This window comes from Calonectris borealis, chromosome 6 (genome assembly GCF_964195595.1).
Source record: "Calonectris borealis chromosome 6, bCalBor7.hap1.2, whole genome shotgun sequence".
Lineage (NCBI taxonomy): Eukaryota > Metazoa > Chordata > Aves > Procellariiformes > Procellariidae > Calonectris > Calonectris borealis.
Genome location: NC_134317.1, coordinates 6,030,203 through 6,050,116, shown reverse-complemented (window position 1 = coordinate 6,050,116; position 19,914 = coordinate 6,030,203). Strand labels below are relative to the sequence as shown.

The following is a 19,914-nucleotide window of genomic DNA, read 5'->3' as shown; positions in this document are numbered from 1 at the left end:
CTAATCTTGGCTGAATTGAGTATTTCACTTTAATTAATAATAACCATATAATAACTTCTAATATTTCCCTTGGAGTATTGTCGTAATATGTGAAAAGTTTTTCTAGGGTTGTTGTGTGGCTCTTTGTAGTAGAGTGAAGGAAAGTCCATCTCTTCTGTGTTCGTCTCTGTCTATCTTTTCATATGTATCCTCTAGATAGGACCAAAACACAAAATATTTTCATTAAGGTACAAAGATGTTAAAACTTACCATTTTTGGCCTTGCAGGATTTGTCATCAGGCTGAAGTACATAACCCTCCACACAGCTGCAAGTGTATGATCCATCTGTATTTACACACATCTGACTACAGCTTCCATACGTATCACATTCATTCAAATCTAAAGGGACAGTAACGAGATCTTGTTTAAGGATTAGAAAAAAAAGAAATTAAACAAAAAATCAGAATTCTAAGAGAAAAGATTAAGTCATTAAGTCATTACGGTATGATGCTTTATGTTTTCTCCCTTCTCAAGCCATGACCTTATCACGCATGTTGGCTGTTGAAATTACTCGAGTAACCAAACAGAAGGCCGGGAGTTTTCAAGTTTAATAGCTATTAATTTTGAAAGATGAAACCTTCATTTGTTCAAGTAGTATCCAATGTCTGCATCATGTTAGGGGAGACATTTGGGTTCCTGTTAGTACTAGAGACCACTAGTTATCAGGGTCGATGAATGAAGCAACATTTCAAGAGAGGAAATAACTGATTATCCTTCTCAACCTATTTATGCTGGCAATGTCTTACAGTTCCTTAAATGAACTGTCACAACTTCTACGTTAAACCATCATCCACTACATCAAAAACTACATATTTCTCTAATACATATAAAGAACAATTTTCTCAACTAGGGTATATAGGCATAATACCATAAAATCAAGGTATGCTATTTAACAGTGGTTGAGAGTTTAAGTAATAAATTGACATTTTAAAAAACTGCTGTTGAAATTATTTCCTCAGATATATTTTCAATCACAAAACATGACAACCGTAGAGCAAAAGAACTTATAATAAATTATATTTATGAAGAATATGGCTTAGCACTATTACTTGGAGAGAGGAGTGATTGGTAATGAGCATATACATAAGGCAACAGAACTCCAATCTGCGTATAAAAAGAGAAAAAATAAAACAAGAAACAAATACCTGGATAGAGAATTAAGAAGTCATATATTTAAAATATGGAAAAGAACACCCATTTCAGTCGACAATTAATTACGCTGAAATAACATTCCCTGCTAAGTCGTATGATCTGGGAGTGTTCATTTATCAAATTCTAATCTAGGTGTGACTTTATGGGCACAAGGCGAAACGCTACAAGTTTTACAGGGTCTCCTGGTAGTCAGGTCTGAAGAGCAGGTCGCACAAATGAGCCGTAAGCTTGTCTGAGCAGAGGGACACACTCCCCACCTCCTCCAGTCTGGCTGAGGATCTCTCCTCCCAGTAACTTCAGAAAGCTACCGCTGGGGCACGGGCACGGAAGCACCGAAGAAGCAGCAGGGAGGCCCTGATTCTTGTTTTGGAGGGGGACTCTTTCTCCCTCTCTCTGACCCTACCAGCCCACGCTCATTCCCTGACGAACACCTTTGAAGATGGCCAGAGCTGGCAGCCCACCGCCGGCTCTCTGCCCCTGACAGCCATCGGGGAACCATTAGGAAACCTGGGTGTTAACGTTACAGTGTATTTCTTGTTTACCTGTGCAGCTTCTTCCATCACTGCTTGTTTCATATCCATCTCCACAGTAACACCTGGTGCCGTTCCTGGTAATGGCACATTTGTACTGGCAATTCATCTGTTGGCATTTGGGTAGCAATTCTGTAATAATATTATTTAGAGAAAAATGTTACTAAATATTTTTATTATTCCTAAATTGCAAACTTTAAAAACTTTTATATATATGTAAGTGCAAGTCTCAGGAAGGAAACACCAGCACCATTTACGTTAGCTGTTTTTGGAAATATGACACATAATGCATTGCAAAATGCTTGCTTTGAAAATTGCATTTCAGCAAGTTAATAAATAGAAATCAGCATTTTATTTCTACCAAAAGTTGCTCACAAGTTTATTATTGAGGTGTACTGTTGCTCTGCTTAGACATCCATTTTTTGCACATCAGTCATTTTCAGTCAAAGCAGTGATTCAGGAAAAAACCACCAAAGCTCAAACAGTTAGATTACAGTTATAAAAAACAGCCAAGGTTATGAGAAAGACATCTATGTCTTTCCTATTCTTCATATCAATTGATTTTCTATCTTTTTAAAGCTTGTTTTGATTTACTGATACACATATAACCTTCACAGCAATCAATGGAAATACATTCTGGCTCAATAATTTAACATTGGAATCGTGATGTTGGATAAACAGTGGACATAATATATGTCATTACTACTGAAGTCCTTCATAGAATCTATTGCTTAAATACATACGATCAGCACAAGGCATGATGCTAACAACCAGAAGAAATATTGTAGAAATATACACTGTAATGATTTCCAGCATGAAACAGCATGAAAACAAACCAAAAAACCTCAAACACTTCCCAGCCCCAAGCTGTATGACATGTATCAATAATAGTATTTTAATGAGCAACAACAGTTTTCCCTCCAGGAAAATAAGAAAAGGATTGAGGAAAGCAGCTTAAGGAGTTGATACGAAGATATTTTTCAAACCTATATGCAGATGGATCAGAAAATAACCTGCAAATGGACAGAGAAAGGTTCTGTTACAGGGTTGGCTTTAAGTAACTGGGTATGTCCTAAAGAAAAAGACAAGTCTGCAGTTCAGTATGTGGGCAGTTTTAATCCATCTGATCATTATTCATCAAGTTCTACTTGGGAGTAGAATGAAAATTAATAGGAAGAAGAGTCTGCATCAGCATCTGAGCCCTGGGGCTTCAATTCTGGAACGTCTGCCGGTGTCAAAATAAAGCTGAAATTTTGGGAGAAAAGTAGATGTGGCTGGCACCCGAAGTTACTACTTACTATAATGCAATTATTCTAAAACCAAAGAGGTTTCACACAATTATCGCAGGGCGTTCCCTAGAATTCTGTAATCCACACAATCTACAGACTGACTAGAGGCCGATAAACCATCCACTGTCTAAATCTGCCCATTTTCCAAGTGGTTTGTGGGTTATTTCTCTGCCTTTTGTGCCCTTGTGAATAGGAAGATAATACATTTTTTGGCCGTGGCTTGCTTTGGTGGTTTCCGGTCCCTCGTCCAGTCCTGAAATCCATTACACCTTTCCAAGAACAAGTCCCACGCAGACTGCAAACCAGGAAACTTCCCTGAAGGTAACCTAAAATGGGACTGCACACCAAGGTGTGGAGCTGGAACCAAGGCTGATTAGTGGTATCTGTTTATTTAATATTTCTATCTGAACAAAATTGACATATACATTCCATTTTCTAAGCAAACATGGATCAACCATCCTTTACAACCTATAATTTTCTTCCTCAAATATTTGTCTGATGCTATACAGCCAGGAGCTTTTACCGGATAACTATTTGACTCACAAACGGGACTTGGCTTGTTTGCACTCTTTCCATAATGGATGCAGACAGCCAGCAGCTTAAACCAGAATAGTGGGACTTGCACACAGCCAGTAAAGGCTGCTGAAGAACAGCAACAATAAATTGGCAAGTGAGATCCATTAAGGGAAAATTAATAAAAACAGTCTATCTGCTCATATTTTTTACAAAAACTGTTGCATTTCATTGATTTTAAATCATTGCAGTATCACATGGATGGCTTTCAACAACAAAAGGATTGCATTTTCCTTACATATAACCAAAGTGCTGTGGATAGACTATTTCTGCCAAAAATATTTCTTGTCACACATCTCAACCCTCATTCTTTCTGCACTTTTTTATTTTTCACGTTGTCTCACAACTTTGTTGGTGTCCTCATCCCATCTGCTACGCTTTTAGAAAAGGCTTCTCTGAGGAGGTATTCTACTTGTACTTCCTTCTCTTACGCAAGTCCTTACATTCACTTCATTGTGAATACTGTCTGATCCTATTGATCAGTTAATGAATTCATTTCAAATTTGTTTTCTCAACAGACGTGTTTCATGGTCCACGGTCAATAATGGTTTGAGACAGTTAAAACTGGACCAGTGAGAAAAACAAACTCTCTCCTCTCATTTTAGCCAGCTAGGAAAAGAAGCAACCTATCACTTGCCTCAAGTTTTACACTAAAACTACTTTGACCCGGGAATTCTTCAAACACACCAGACTTTTCCACAAATCCATTTAAGAAGCACTGTCGACCGCCATATATTTCTGACTCCCCCCCCACTAAATTACCCATCAAATTATTACAACAGTAACTGGCCTCCATTCACAGCTCCAGCGAAGAACTTTCCTACTGCCTATGTGAGAGAACTCCTTCCTGCCCCAGGAGATTTTTGCTCTATTGCTGATCTGCTAAACCTGCCAGGGGAATCCACAAGCGGAAAAGCAAAAAATACAACAACAATGTCAAGGGTAAGAAAATATATCTTCTATTTTACTAGTTCTTTTGTTTTCTTCATTTTAAATAACTGATCCTGAAAACCTTTGGAAGAAAATGGGAGTTTGCTTGCCTCTGGAAATGTTTGAAGTATTGAAGGACATGCTATGGAAGACAGTGTATACATTTATGGTTTGGTTAGATTTGTAACAGGCTTCTTGGGAAGAGGTGAGGAGACAAAGAAAAATCATGAAGCAGTGAACACTGATATTTTGAATGCTCCAGATAGGAAATTTAAAGAGATAAAAGCCAGGGACCCTAATTTCTTATTCTTTCCCACCTTGCTTTGGATCAGAGTAAAATTCTGCACCTTCTTTGGTCTCCCTTCCTCAATGTGAACTGGTTTACAAAGTACATAGGAAGTGAAGAATGAGCATCACTGAGCTTTCCACTTTTATCACAGCTACAGAAACCTCTGAGTTTGTCAAAGCATGGTATTTCTGCTGCAAGATTTAAAGGAAGAAGCTGCACTGAGGGAAAGCAAAAGGACAGAGCTTTATAGCTCACAAGGAGACCCACAATTCAAGACCTGGAGCTGAAGAGCAAGGCATGAGATTTGCAGAAATACAGGGTAGCAGAAGAAGTTCTGAGTGCCTTTAGGATAATCTATTTTCTCCAAGCCCAGGGAGTACTAACAATTCAGCCAGCTCTGATTTAGGTCATCTTGTTCAGTGTTTTCTTTCTTCCACAGGAGACATAAAGGGCAGCATTTTTTTCTTCCCTACATCCCCATGAACGAGCCTCTCTAAAGTTGTGCTCCAGCTCCACCACCAAAGCCACCCTGCTTTCTCAAAGACACCCATGTCGATCTTACACTTCCTGACTTTCATATTCCTCTAACTCCCAGGTATCTAGTCCCATAGGAAAGCAGTCAATCAGCAATGATGCTTCTGATCTCATCTCCCCTAAAGTGATATACCTTTGACAATGACTCAGAGGAGCTGTTAGCTTCTTGGACAAACTGCCCCCACAGGACTTCATAGTAATAAAATCCTGGCTTCATTTATTCCTTCTGTGTTCAAGGAAATACACTGCTTATCATAGTTCATCCAAGATGAATGATATAAGGAACTATCATCTCCTGAATGGCTTTTTAATGAATTAACCAATTGATCTCACTATCCTTTTTGTCAGTTCCTCCTGAGCTGACATGAGGTTCACAATAGGTTCACACCAGGTTCTCAAGCTTAGATGTTTTGGATGTTTCTATTAACAAGAAAAGCAGTTCAGCTAGCAGTTTCTTAATAGTGGAAACTTTTTTGGCTCTTGGAGATTGTCGAGCAGTAGAGTGGATTTATGAAGATACCTCAGTTAGCTTTGCCTGTCCCGAGAGGATGAAAGAGGACTAGACTCCCACCTAGCAAAAGGCATTTAGATGCCTTTATTTCTGAGCCACTTGGATGATAATAAGGCCTTTTGGCTTAGTGGGTTCCCAGTTATGTTTCATAAGTACATATAAGTACCATAACATATAAATCCTGTACTGCTCTTTTTTGTAATGACAACATATGCTGGAGAGTATAGACAACTTTACAGTACTCTGTAAATTAAAATTTACTGATTACATAATGTTCATAATCATCAATGATACAGAGCTGGAGTAAATAAAAGAAACTGGCTGAAGTTTACTAGTTCGAAGTGCAAGATAATATGCCTAGGGAATAATAGTGGAGCTTCCGCTATCGGTTCAGGACTTCACAACTTGAAACAACAAAGGATCCTTGTCAAATAGTTCATCAGAGAATGACTATGAGCTACCACTGCAATGTTGCCTGGGAAAAAGGGAAATGCATCACTGAGAGCATTGGGATAAGTATTTCCCACAGAGAAAGTGTTGATATCAAAGCCCAGGGTGCTCGTGAGTCCTTTTCTTCCAGGAGGCAGCTGCTTGTGGCTGTGCCCACCCCGATGGATATCTCGAGGATAAACTCAGATCTAAGCAGGATCAGAGAATGGCCTCGGGGATTAGCAGGGGAACGGAGAGCTGCAATCGGAGGGGAGACTGCAAAGTTTTTGTGCTGATTAGTGCCAGGAGACAAAAACGAAGAGGAATTATGACTGCTGTCTATGAATATATCAGAGGATCAACAGCAGGGAAAGAGATAATTTAAGCTAAAGGGCTATTGGCAGAAGTACAAATGGGTATAAATTGCCCATTAATAAATTCTGGCTGAAAATGAGAAGGTTCTTAGCTATTACCGTAATCAGGTTCTGGAACTCCTCTTTGAATGGGAACAGCAGGGACAGAAAATAAATAAATGCTTTTGACATGGATCATGATAGATTCACGAAAGACAGCACATGGAAAGGCCCCTGAAATACTAGAAAATGTGTTCATGACCCAGGAGGTTCCTTCTACTACTACATTCCTCAAGCAACACGCTATCTTAGGCTAAAATATAATTTTTCATTATGAAACTAAGATTAATCTTTTTTTCTTTGTCTCTGGAACATACCCAAAGGAAAACTTTAGGGGAGCTTGTTATTGAACTAGTCTTCTAATTGTAATCCATGCATATTCTTATTTCTCTTAAATATTCGTATTCTTTTTGGCAGCTTTGTGTTTCGTGAATTTACTTAATCTTATCACTGCGTTATTCATTCGGCTTTTGTGATTCAATATTCATACACTGATGTCTAGACTATTCTTATCACACATGTGCTGTAAGCCTTATTTTTCTTTTCTAGTACATTTTCCAATTTTTTGAAGTACTGTTCTTTTACAGATTAGACTCTTTAATGTAATCTACCCTAAGTTTTTTGTTTGTTTGTTATTGTTGATATTATACGTGCAATATAAAGCTCTACAGTTTGCTTCTCTGACAGAAAAGGGTAGCTTGATTGATAGTATTCAATTGCTGGATTGAAATAATGCAGGAAATTTTTATCTTACATTTGTTGGTCATTTTATTAGTTTTGACTATTGTACCATTAAAAAAAAGACAAAAATGTAATGTTCTTTGTCACACACCTCGGCCCATAACTCTGTTATGGTAGATCTACCACTGAAAAAGAGTTATGGAAATCAGAGATCAGATTCACAGCCTTATACTCCCACTATGGGTGATCTCAGTCAAAGTTCAGCAGAGAAGCAGAAGGAGTCAAATTCCAAAAAACAGGCACTATATAGCAGATGTGCCCCATTACACTCAAATGGGGGGAAGAGAAGGGGAACACCACCTTAGGCCAGAAAAAAGATTGCTGTTTGCCCTTAGACAAGTGCTTAGATGAACGTTTCCTCCACCTCTCTGGTGTTTCCCACGGCTGGCCCAGGTCAAGCTGCAGCCTCTGCATCTGGGCACCAGCCGAGTCACTGCTGCTTCCTGACTCACGGTTAGGAGGCTTGGGAAAACACCGGACTAAAGCTGTTTTTTATTAGTCGCTAAAATAAACCATCTATTTCGAAAAATTAGCTACAAGTTAGATGTGTTAAAGGCTGTGACATTTACAGTTAGGGTCTGCAAGCCAGCCTCCAGCTGCCTAGCTCCAGAGATCCGTTAGGCAGTACAGGATTTCTGTGCAATGCACAGGCAGGGTAACCACAACCCAGAATGACAACTGAAGAACCCTGCATCCTGAACTGCCTATCGCAAGTTAAAGCAAATTGTAAGTCCTGGGTATAACTGCAATCCTTTTCCTTCATAGAGCTTAAATGTCTAAGCCTGGACTGCTGGAAGGTAACTCCATTTGCTTAAACTCCAGAGCGCAGAATCTTTTTCTAAGGCTAGGGTGTTACAGTAATACATCCAGGACATAAGCAGAGAAATGATCCTTGAGAATGCTGCTTTGTCCTGGCTACCAGGGCGGCTCCTGAATTTTCTTCCATAAAATAGTTACTGGATAAAACATATTAACAGGTTGCTGTATTTCCACCCTTTGCCAATCAGGCAAGAGAGTCATACTCTAATGCGCGTTCTCTGAGCCCACCAAACTCCCTTTTTCCTAACAGTACTGATTCAACACAAGAACAGCTTACATCGCATAAGACATAGCGACTGGTGCATCCTATGGGGGAGCGGTTGATGGGGTGTGAGCTGTGAATACCCCTGAGGCTGAAGGCACACCTGGGTAATCCTGGGTCCCACCTCCTAAGCAAGTGCTATAAGGACAAAGCTGTCATGTAAAAGCTGAGCACCAGCTTTTGTCATATTAGTTATCATTTATAAGAAAAGGTTGTCTTAACTATACTGTATCAGAGTCATACCCATCAGTAGGTGTCTCCACGCTGGGAAACCTTGGTCCATAACACCAAGTGATGCAGAAAGTTTTACTTGAAATAGGGGAGGTGTCTGCTCAAGGTAAGCACTTCTGAGCATGGTGGCACACGGATTGCACTTCATAAATTCTACCTAATGTATCTCAACCCTCTATTGGAGCTTTCTACTCATCACTGTCTATGTGTTGGCAATCAGTTGCTGAACAACTTAATATGTTACTTTAAAGAGACATTACAATGTATTTGTCTATTTTATGATTACAAGAAAATTACACATCTTGTTTAATGCACTTGTCAGTCTGCTCAAAACCAGAAGTGTCTTACTGTGCTTATTGTTCAGTGCAAATGCGCACGTCTTGCTGAGTAAGTTCAGGCTGGTTGTGATTAACAAGATATTATTTTTAAAAAGACAGATTTTTTTCCTTTTTTTTTTTTTTTTTAAATTTCCAATCTAATGGAGTCAGAAAGAAGGAGAAATGTTGCAGGAAGAACAAAGCTTAAATAAGCAAATAAAATCTTCCAAATCCATATCCCAGTCAGCACTCCTTTTCAGATGTGAGTATATCCATCTTCAAAATATTACCTAACAGTATCTCCCTGCCATGTTCATGGACAAATTTATTTTTCAAGGATGTACTATTGAAATTTCTTCCTGCCTAAATCTTGACCTACAATATTTGGCTGAGCTTCAAAACAATTTGTTTTATGTGGTGTTCTTCAACCATAGCATCACAAAACACTTGAAAAGATGAGATCAGCAGGTAGTAGGCATGTAGTAAAATATTAGCTTCACCAGTGGAAATGGCTCATTATTTTGACCTTTTGCTGTTTCAGTTATACCTTGGCTGCCATGCACAAGCATAAACATAAGCTAAAGAAAAGTTCACATGGGAAAATTTAAACTGGATAAGTGTTTTCATGACTAAAGAGAAGAGAGTAATTTATCTGGTTATTATTCTGGATACAAGATATAGATTTAAAAGAATAGATATCCTTCATTTGAGAACACCACACATTCGTTTAAGTTTATATAAATCAGTTCACAGTTTTAGGTATTTTCACAGTATTGAATACATACTGAGGCAGGTTCACTGAGTTACAGAGAATCATCATTAAAGTTCATTAATAATCCAGAAGTGAAAGTAGTGACTAATAAAGTTTGTGAACGGTGACAAAGACTGGCAGAATGGATAAACTGCAGAGAGGACCGGCAGTCAACAAGAGCAGACCACCCGGGCTTCTTAATAGACTGGACCTAGTCATATAAAATGCATTTACGGAGTTAGCTCATGATTTCTCAGCCTGATAAGTAAATTGCATTTCAGTGCCTGAGGAATGCTTGGAGAGAAAAAAAATGTAACTTGGTGGCAGAGGCAGAGCAGGCTCTGGTACGAAAAAAGTTCTGTGATGTTTTGGGGAGGTAAGGGATGTTAGGAAGCTTCTCAAGGGGAGCTCTGGAAAACTAAATATGGTTGAGGAGTCTGTCCCTGATGAGGCAGGTCCCCTTCTCCTAGGTTGTCCTTTCACTAAGGCCTGTCTAATTATTCACAATCCAGAGGTATGAGCCCCATACCCCTCCCACCAAAAGCTTTCTGGGATTTCCATCTGAACATAAGAAAACATTTTTTCACTGTGAGGGTGGTTGAACACAGGAACAGGTTGCCCAGAGAGGTTGTGGAGCCTCCATCCTTGACGATATTCAAAACCTGACTAGACATGTTGCTGGGCTACTTGATCCAGGTGACCCTGCTTTCAGCAGAGAGTTCATCAGCTAGATGGTCTCCAGAGGTCCTTGCCAACTTCACGGAATCTGTGGATCCTACAGGCTGTCCCTCCCTTGCAAAGACCTGCTACCATCATCCTGCAGCAGCCTGAAACGTACAACAAGGGGCGCAATTAAATACCATCTGCAGAGGGCAGGTGGCAATGGGAAGAGAATAAGGTCAAGATGGAGAGCTGGGGAAGAGCTTTCTCTTCCTCTCCCTTCTCCTGCAGGCAAGACGGTGGTGGGAAGGCAGATCGGGCAGTGATTGCTCCCTGTGGAAGCTGCTATCGCCTCCCTCTCCCACGTCTCTTCTAACCCCTAACTTCCCTCCAGCAGTGACAGCTGCACAGAGTTGGCAGGGCACAGGAGGCTGTTCATCCTTGCACAGTAAATCTCCATTTCTTCAGGCAAAGGATACAGCATGTCACCTTCAAGACTTTTGCACTAGTCAGCTATCTACTTAGGCAATAAATAGAGCCAGCTCTTGTATCTTAATTCAACAAAAAGCAAAGTCACACACTAGGGAATAGGAAATGCATGCTATATTAACCAAATGAAGGAAAAAGGATTTAAATTTCATAATTGACAGACACTCAAATGTAAATTCCACATGACGCTGTTCTATGCTATCGTACAAGTGCTGTTATAAGACTCTGTACAGTTAACCTTTGGATGTGAAAAGCAGCAAGCAGTTGTGGAGGAGAAATAACACACTGACAGGACTGATATAGCATTCCCATATAGCCCTTGCGTTGGTTATTTTTTAAAACTGAAAGCAATTGGAAGGTCTGGACATCGTAATGGGCTGTGCAAGTGCTCCTCATGTGCTTCGGTATGAAGTCAACCAAATCAAGTTACAGAGACTTCTGTCTGAAAAAGTAAATTTATAAATTTTAGAAGAGGTAATACATAAGCTTTCTCTCAGATGAAACTACATCTTCCACTTCAGCTTCTTAAATATCACTTACTTTGACCATCAAGTATTTCAATGACCTTGTTCGCTCTCATATTCATATACTCAGCCTTATTTCACATTCTGCTGATGATATTTTTTAATGTGCTCAGACATACCCCGGTTGAATCTTTGCAGCATTCATTTCTTAACAATGCTTCATACTTTTGGCTTTTTTGTTTGTAAAAATATATACATATGTGCACACATACCTACGTGTCAGTAACTTCAAACATTTATGGAATGCATTTTAAGAAGTCATCTCAGAAGTAATAATTTTAAGCAGTTTCTTAATACAACAACCTCCAACTAAAAACTACTGATTGTTCTGTAAACACTAATTAATAAGCCCTACAGTGTTCTGTTGTAATAGTTACCCACTACATAATTAGTGTAAGTTCACCAGTGATGCACAGTCCTGTATACAATTCCACTAAGCTCACCTAGCCAAGGACTTCTAAGTGGAAGAAACGTGACTGTTACTGTAGTTTTACACATGCTTTCCAGCTCTATTTAATGGGAAGCAGCTCACAGTACGTCATCATCACTGTTCAATGTCTCTCTTAAAACAGTCTCTCATGGATGACTGAAATGTCTAACTTCCTCATGCAGATCTTCTCATCCAAAAACAATTGTATTAAAGTCCAGCTACATTAAGCAATACAAAGTTCATATGAATTTGTTGTATAGCATCATATAAGATATGAATTAAGAAAAATCTCCTTTGTTAAAATGTACTTCAGTACCAAAATCATACTACATATCTTAGCACTTTTTATAGTCCAGAATGCAATTCTGATGAGAGTTTCCTATAAACTTAAGGGAAATATTTATATTTTGAAATATTATTGATTGAGAAGCCACAGAATAGAATGAAAATTTTTTTTATTAAGGCTCTAAACTAAAACTTTCTAACATCTCATCGATGAAGACTTATGACTGACACCGTTGTTGCCAAATTAATGTCTGTTGCCATTTTACACTAATCAGAGTTTTATCATGAAATAGACCAGAATATGACTCTGAAGGTTTTTAACTGATGTTTAATTACGATGAAATTATGGAAGGCCTTCCATGCCAGTAACCTTTCTCCCTGCTTTGTGAACCCAAAGCAGCAGCTACACACCAACGCCTCCACGTGTCTCAGAAGGAGGTGCCCTCTGCAGCAGCTCTGAACAGCTCAGCGTAAAGAGCAGAACTTGCACTGGTCCAAGACTGATTTAGATTCAGTGACCAAGGGAAGGCAGTAGAAAGCAGGAATCCCTCTCCCGTACTTAAATAACAGCAACTGACACTACGTGCTACAGCCATAGATCCAGATCATCACAAGAGTTCTCAGTTAACCAATCTCAGTCAATTTTCTTGTACGAAATAATTCCGCCTGAAATTCTTAATACAGCAATTTTCAGTACCGCTATCTAAATCTAGTGAAATCAATAGAAAGTGTTTCTTTCAGTCCTCATGGCTGCTAGGCTTGGATCTTACACCATCTCTACAGGCACTACCATTTCAACCACTCAGCAAGTTCAAAGAAAGTTATATTTTTGATGTTTTCTACAACTTGGGAGCCGCATACGAGGTCACTACAGTGACTTACAAGTCACACAAATCTTCTTAGGTTTCGATTGGCTCACCTTTTCCCACATTGTAGAAACAACATCATTAATGGTGATGAATGCCTATCGATTCCCCCCAAATCAGGCAAAGTTAGTTGCCTGATACTCCTCAGCATCTTTTCAGCCTTTCAGCCATCACTGATCACTTTTTGGTCACCTGTGGTGAGATGCAGGCAGACAGTGGTAGACTAGTTCATGCATTCTTTTACATTATTGACACAATTTACAAAAGCATAATCTATATGGAAAACAATGACGTGTCTGGAAGACTGTGTTATACATTTATGCTGTGGGGCACTTAGTTTGCTTGTTCCGCTGGCTACTCAGCTTAATAAAATCCATTAAGCAGTACATTTTAAGAAGAAATACTTTTCCAATTATCTAACTACAGTGGTTTCTAAGTGACCAAGTTTCATTAGTAAAAAACTTTGTGGAAATTAGATGTTCTGGAAGTCAGTAGCATAGGTTAGAAAAAAACTCAGCATAGTTGTTTTTCAAAGATAATTCAGAAATGCAACAAATACCATTGTTCAGATTGATAATATCCCAAGTTATTCTGCATACATGTACCTTTGAACAGTGGAGCCCAAGAGCTCTGGGATCAGGTATCACAAACATATGTCCAGTTCACGTTTTATCATGCACTAAATCCATCAGGATAAGAGGAGATATTCTGCTCCCGGCTCCTACATCTCTGTTCTGTCTTCACAGTAACTTGCTGCTTAGTCTTTCATTATATTATGAATCAGAATAAAAATATTTTAAAATATCAAGCTTCTATTAAAAATAAAATCAGTGAGACTGTTACAGAACACAGACTGCTGTGAAATGGTAGTATTTACAAGCGCTCCCTCTCACTAAGAGTCCCAAATTTAGGAGAAGGTGCAAGCAAGGAGTAGAGGACTATTAGCCGGCAGTTTAATTTGCTGCTGCAAGAAAATGGGATGGCAGTGTTGCCAGACTGACTCTTACATGAGCAAAGCAGGATCCAAAGGACATTTCACACAAGCTTTAATAAGGTTGGGGAGTTTTGTGCATGGTCACAAGCGCTCTGTGGAGTGTAGGAGCTGTCATGTGTAGAAGCCCCTGGGCCGTCTGACAATGTAAAGCAAGGAATTAGTGTATTTTCATACACTGATATGTGCCAAATGTCCAGTCCAATGGCCCAGTAAGTTCAGCTGATAATCTCCTTTGTGCCTCAAGGAGATACAGCCTGGCAGCTGCAATGCCATGTTCACCTTATGTGGCACACCAAGATGTCTTGGTCCTCTTCCGGAATGCCAGTTTGCAGAGATAAATGACAAGTTTAGCCTCCGTCTTTGTTCTGTTGCCTCAACTGGTGCTGCAGATATAATGGTGCAACAAAGCTGGGAAGGGTGTGGGAGTTTTAAAACATTCCAGAGAGGCCAAAACATTATTACTTTTCTTTTCCAGATACTGGGGAAAAAAAAGCTAGCATCTTTATTTACTTTGCTCAGTTCTCAGCTATGTGGAAAAACATAATTAAATCATTTTGAAATCATAAAAGACACCTATAACAGTTTTTTCCAACGTCCAATTTCATGCCTCTTCATGGAAGTAGTACCTCAGAAATTGCTTCTCTTCATGAATACAACTTCACTTGACAGATAAAATCCTCAAAAAATTGCCAAGCAGAAACCTCAGGCTCACAAGGCAGTGCCTTCCTGGAAATTCAGCCAAGGACTTGGAATCAATTACATAAAAGGATTGAATAACAACGGATCCCAGAGAACCAAACATCCAATTCAGTAACTGAACTTTTTTTATGTGCACAACTAAACCCCGTGAAGGATAAGAGAAAGGACTTTAAGCTAGAAGAGAATTAAAAACGGGTAGCAAGGAAAAATCATACTGGAGAAATAAAACTCTTATTCAATTGTTAATTGAACTGAACTGTGGCAGGGGCTGGAATAAGTGATACATTTTTTCCCAAGCAGCATTTACAGTGTCTGCCAGCTAAAGAGACTGAACATTTAAATTTTTCTCTGCAGGAAGCAGGGTTGGATTGCAAGTTGGCTTCTGGAGTGTGTTTGCCCCACTGAAGGTGCACAATTCACGACAAATTCAACTTAGAGTTGTATATTGCTGCTGGTGCCTGGAAAGACTCACAACTGCCAATTCTCAAAATTGCAAGTGGTTTTCTTAACAGCTCACTTATCGGAGTGTTACAAATCTGAGTCTTGTCTCATACGTGTACGTTAGTGTGCAGAAATGCAGACGTTCAGAGAAGCTAGAAAATATGAACCTTCAAACCCCAAAGCCTAGAAAATCACTGTGATTCAAACCTACTCTCCCAATGTCTGGGAGGAGAAGCACTATTGCGTGTTTGGTGTTTTGTCATCATCTCGCCTTGCATCCAGCTAGGATTGTTTAGCGGTAACTTTTCTGGAAGAACTAAATATACTTAAGAGCACGGGGTGAAAACATGATCAGCAATAACACTGTAAAGTATGGTAACATTTCCTGCCATTTTACCATGACTTATCTTTCCTCATTGCTTTTCTCAAATTTTACCTAACGAGACTTTAGCCTTTGGCAATGTGTAATTGATTCAGTGTTGCTGAGTTTGAAAGCAACAGAAGCACAAGAATAGCTTTTTTTTCGTTGTTTCATTTAGTTCTAAGTCAGTGATCTACCCAGTGCAGCAGTGGAGAATGTGATGGTTTTGGCTGGGAGAGAGTTAATTTTCTTCACAGCAGCTGGTATGGGGCTATGTTTTGGATTTGTGCTGGAAACAGGGTTGATAACACAGGGATGTTTTCGTTACTGCTGAGCAGTGCTTACACACAGTCATGGCCTTTTCTGCTCCTCACCCCACCCCACCAGCGAGGAGGCTGGGGATGCACAAGAAGCTGGAAGGGGACACAGCTGGGACAGCTGACCCCAACTGACCAAAGGGATATTCCATACCATATGACATCATGCTCAGCATATAAAGCTGAGGGAAGAAGAAGGAAGGGGGGGACATTCAGATTGATGGCGTTTGTCTTCCCAAGTCACCGTTACGCGTGATGGAGCCCTGCTTTCCTGGAGATGGCTGAACACCTGCCTGCCCACGGGAAGCAGTGAATGAATTCCTTGTTTTGCTTTGCTTGTGTGCGCGGCTTTTGTTTTCCCTATTAAACTGTCTATATCTGAACCCACGAGTTTTCTCACTTTCACCCTTCCAGTTCTTTCCCCCATCCCACCGGGGGGGAGTGAGCGAGCGGCTGGGTGGGGCTTAGTTGCCAGCTGGGGTTAAACCACGACAATCATTATTGCCCATATGCTATTGTCATAGGCACAAATAATACATAGGAAAGTGTAATTTTTACTCAATATTTTCCATAGGACAATGACATTGTTATGTTTCATTGTGAGTTTCCCAGCTGTTGTTTCAGGACTTTTTTTCAAAGCACTTCAAGCTTCTAGAGCCCAAAATAAACCCCTTCCCTTAGCCAATCCTATAAATCAAAAAACTGATAGATAGCATACTCCAGTGATGAATCTTTTCAGTCACGTGTAGTTTTTAGGGTTAGGTAACAGTTATATTTTTATGTAGCTATATGTACCTTCGCATGTATAGGAAAAGAAAAATGCAGTTCTTCACAGGAGATGTCATTGACACATTTTATTAGTGGGGATAGTGTAAGTACCATCTTCGTATCCTGCCCCTTTAGCTTCATTCTCCAGGGCATAAGCAGAAAAGGCTGATAAATAAGTTAATAAAACATAATGAAAAAATTCTCAATGCCAATTTCAGCATGCCAGAGCCTGAGATTATTAGAGGCACCGCTACAAAGGATAACACCGAAAATGAGCGACTCAGGTGATGTGCTTTAGAGGTTAAACTGTACTACAAAGATCAGCCTTATTTCTAGGTACTGAGAATAAATAAGGAATTGCCATGGTATTTACACAAGGGCTTCACGTATTACTTCAACATTTGGCTACAACATTCTGGCATATTAGAAGTTAACCTGGCCCTTCCCTGGCTTCTGGAGGGAGAAAAAAACAAAAAGGAGGGGAAAAAAAAAATCTGTTTCTTTTTTCTCCAGTTTCCTTTTCTAAAGCTTCTGATTTTTTTAGAGAAAAGCCCAACTGTGCCAAATGCTTGGCTTAAGACAATTAATATTGTGCAAGTTTGGTGGGGATCGCCGCTTCTCTCAAACTGTATTTTGATATATTCTCTCCACAAAGTATAGCAAAATTCTAGTATCTCTCAGTGTAGCTTTTCACAACTTCTTCAAGTGGAAACACAGGAGATGGATGTAACTCTAGTTGCTCTTGGCTCATTCCAAGGTTGGCAGAGAACCTGACTATTTTCTCATTAAAGAACTATTATGCTCCAGCTATGTAGGACTCAGTAAGCAGAGCCACCTACATCCAAATTAGGAAGTTAATAAATAAATGCATCACCTTAGTTTACATTTGTAGCTATTTTTTTGCATCTCAACATCACAAGAATGGATTTTTGCAAGATTAGATTACTCAGAAATAAAATTATTCAGTATAACAGTATAACATTAACATGATTGCAGTACCATTATCTCTGTATTGTATATATGTAAAAGTTAGATTTAAAGTTAATGGTTCTAAATTACTACTTGTAACAAATTGTTAACGTAAAAATATTGTTAAAATACTGTTAATTATGTATACATCCTAATTATATTCTATATATGAAATACAGAATAAATACTGTACAATATATAGTTAACAGTATTTTTTGAAGACCTAAGTTACAAGGTTCTCCTATCTAGTAATATCATCAGAAGTTACACGTCAGAAGATAAAGACCTCATCATTTGGAAAAATGAAGAATAGATTCATTTACTTCTCTGTAAACATTTCTTACAGGAGACTGTTTCCAGTATGCTGAAAATTTTGTGTGTCATTTGAAGACTTTCATAGGGAGTTGAGTTTTGCCCTCATAAAACATGGTTTTGAAATTGGACAAAATGTTTCATTATTAATTTATTTTCTCTAGGCTTCACCAGATGGAAGAACAAGAAGCAAACCTTTCTCCTGAACCATGTTTGTTTCTTGGTAGGTTAATAGTTGTGCAAAGAAATCTATAGCAGCTTTTATCACTGTAAGGAGTAACAAAAATCTTGTAGCCAAAGAGCTCTCTGAAGGCAGGAAGCCTTTTACAACTGTGGAACATCTTCAGTTGGGATTAGATGTCCTTTTTGCTTGACTTAGTAGCGGAACTTCTTACAGGATGCTCAGACTTCAAAGAGACTTTTTCTCCATAGAGATAAATACTCTCATAATTTCTAGAAAATTCAATCATGCTAGGAGTTTGAACAGCAATTACAAGAAATTCACAGTTATAGAATCACCTTTTCTTCCTTGAAAAGTAATATTAAAATAAAATCAGGACCTTGTCTACAGGATATTTGTATTATTACTACTCGACTTGTGCCTGAAAAATTATACTGTTTACATATTGGTGGTAGCTACGTCCTTACGCATGCATATGAAGAGACATGCACAAATGTATTTATAAAACATCAGTGAAACTCCACATTATACATGGCTCTTAATTATCTTGGTATTCCCTGTTACCAAGCCTAGTGAAAAAGCTTAGGTATACCCAAAGTTAAAGATGAGATTGGATTAGCTGAGAAAAAAGGAAAAAAAAACCACAACCTCCTTTATTTATTTAGTCACTTTTAATAAAAGCCATTAAGTACATGAATTTCAGTACAATCTGTACAGTAGAAAATCTGAATAGATGATTACTGTGAAAATAAAAAGGCAATTAAAGAGGGAATGATTTAAAATAGTTGCAGTATAATTAAATTTTTCATGAAGAAAACAGAAATTGAAAATTAAATTGGGAAAGCATTTTCAGCAGCAGCTAAATTTAAGTGTGTGCAGTTCACCTTCACTTTTTCTAACAACCAGGATATAATAATTCTATTTAAATTTAGAAAAAGCCTTGCTTTATTTTGTAAAGCCTATCAGCACAAACTAGTTTGGTTTTTTTTTTTTCCTGTTCCAAAGCGCTGGGCTACCTTGATACTATATAGAAAGTATTAGAGTTGATCGGTCCACCATTGCTGCCAGGTAACTGAAAGGGATGGTGGTGACTGAAAGCACCATTTCTGTGCTTTCCTTCTTTCTTAGCAAAGAAGCCCAAAACACACATAAATGTCTTTGGCTAAAGTGATGTTTATTATTTCTAGGGAACTTAACTCTATAATACTGCTTCTGAGTAGAAGATTGACTGTTAAGCAGTTTGAGTTTCAACGCTGCTCCTTGAACTCATGATTCCTGCTGCACCTTTGTATCTCCTCAATTCCCTTGCTTTCAGTTTCTTTTGGCTACGCGTCAAGTTTTCCTTCATCTACCCATGGCAGCTGCTGGAGACATACCAGTAAGTGATTTATTATGGCTTGATTATATTTATATATTCACATTATATAACGTGATAATACAATATTATATGACAAGTACTATATGTAACATGTCATATTATATATAACATATAGCATATTATATATGAATAATATACTATATATTAATATATTAGTATATTGATCTGCTAGAACAATAGCTGGATCTCTCTTTTTCTGCATGTGTTAAAACAGAAAGGCTTTGTTTTCAGCCAAGGATTGGAGATGGAGCCTAAAAACTTACAAATACAACTTCTAATACAGAGTCAGCTATTACTTCTGTTCAGCAACAATCTGTTAGTTGCCAAACAAGATACAAAATAAAACTTACAGGCCTCAGGGTTTTGAGGGTTTTTTTAAGAAAATAATTCTTCTTTTCTAACTAAATCCTTCATTTGAGCTGGTTCCTAA

General features: G+C 38.6%; 1 protein-coding gene across 1 annotated transcript in view; it reads right to left on the bottom strand.

The window, feature by feature from the left end:
* Positions 1–19,914, bottom strand: part of LRP1B (LDL receptor related protein 1B) — a 575,589-nt gene that overhangs the window by 376,285 nt on the left and 179,390 nt on the right. Inside the window, exons 3-4 of the mRNA XM_075152715.1 lie at positions 1,734–1,853; positions 250–378 (exon numbers count right to left, since the gene is read on the bottom strand). Of these exons, the coding sequence (XP_075008816.1) occupies positions 250–378; positions 1,734–1,830 (226 nt within the window). The 5' untranslated portion in view covers positions 1,831–1,853. The remainder of the gene's footprint in view (positions 1–249; positions 379–1,733; positions 1,854–19,914) is intronic.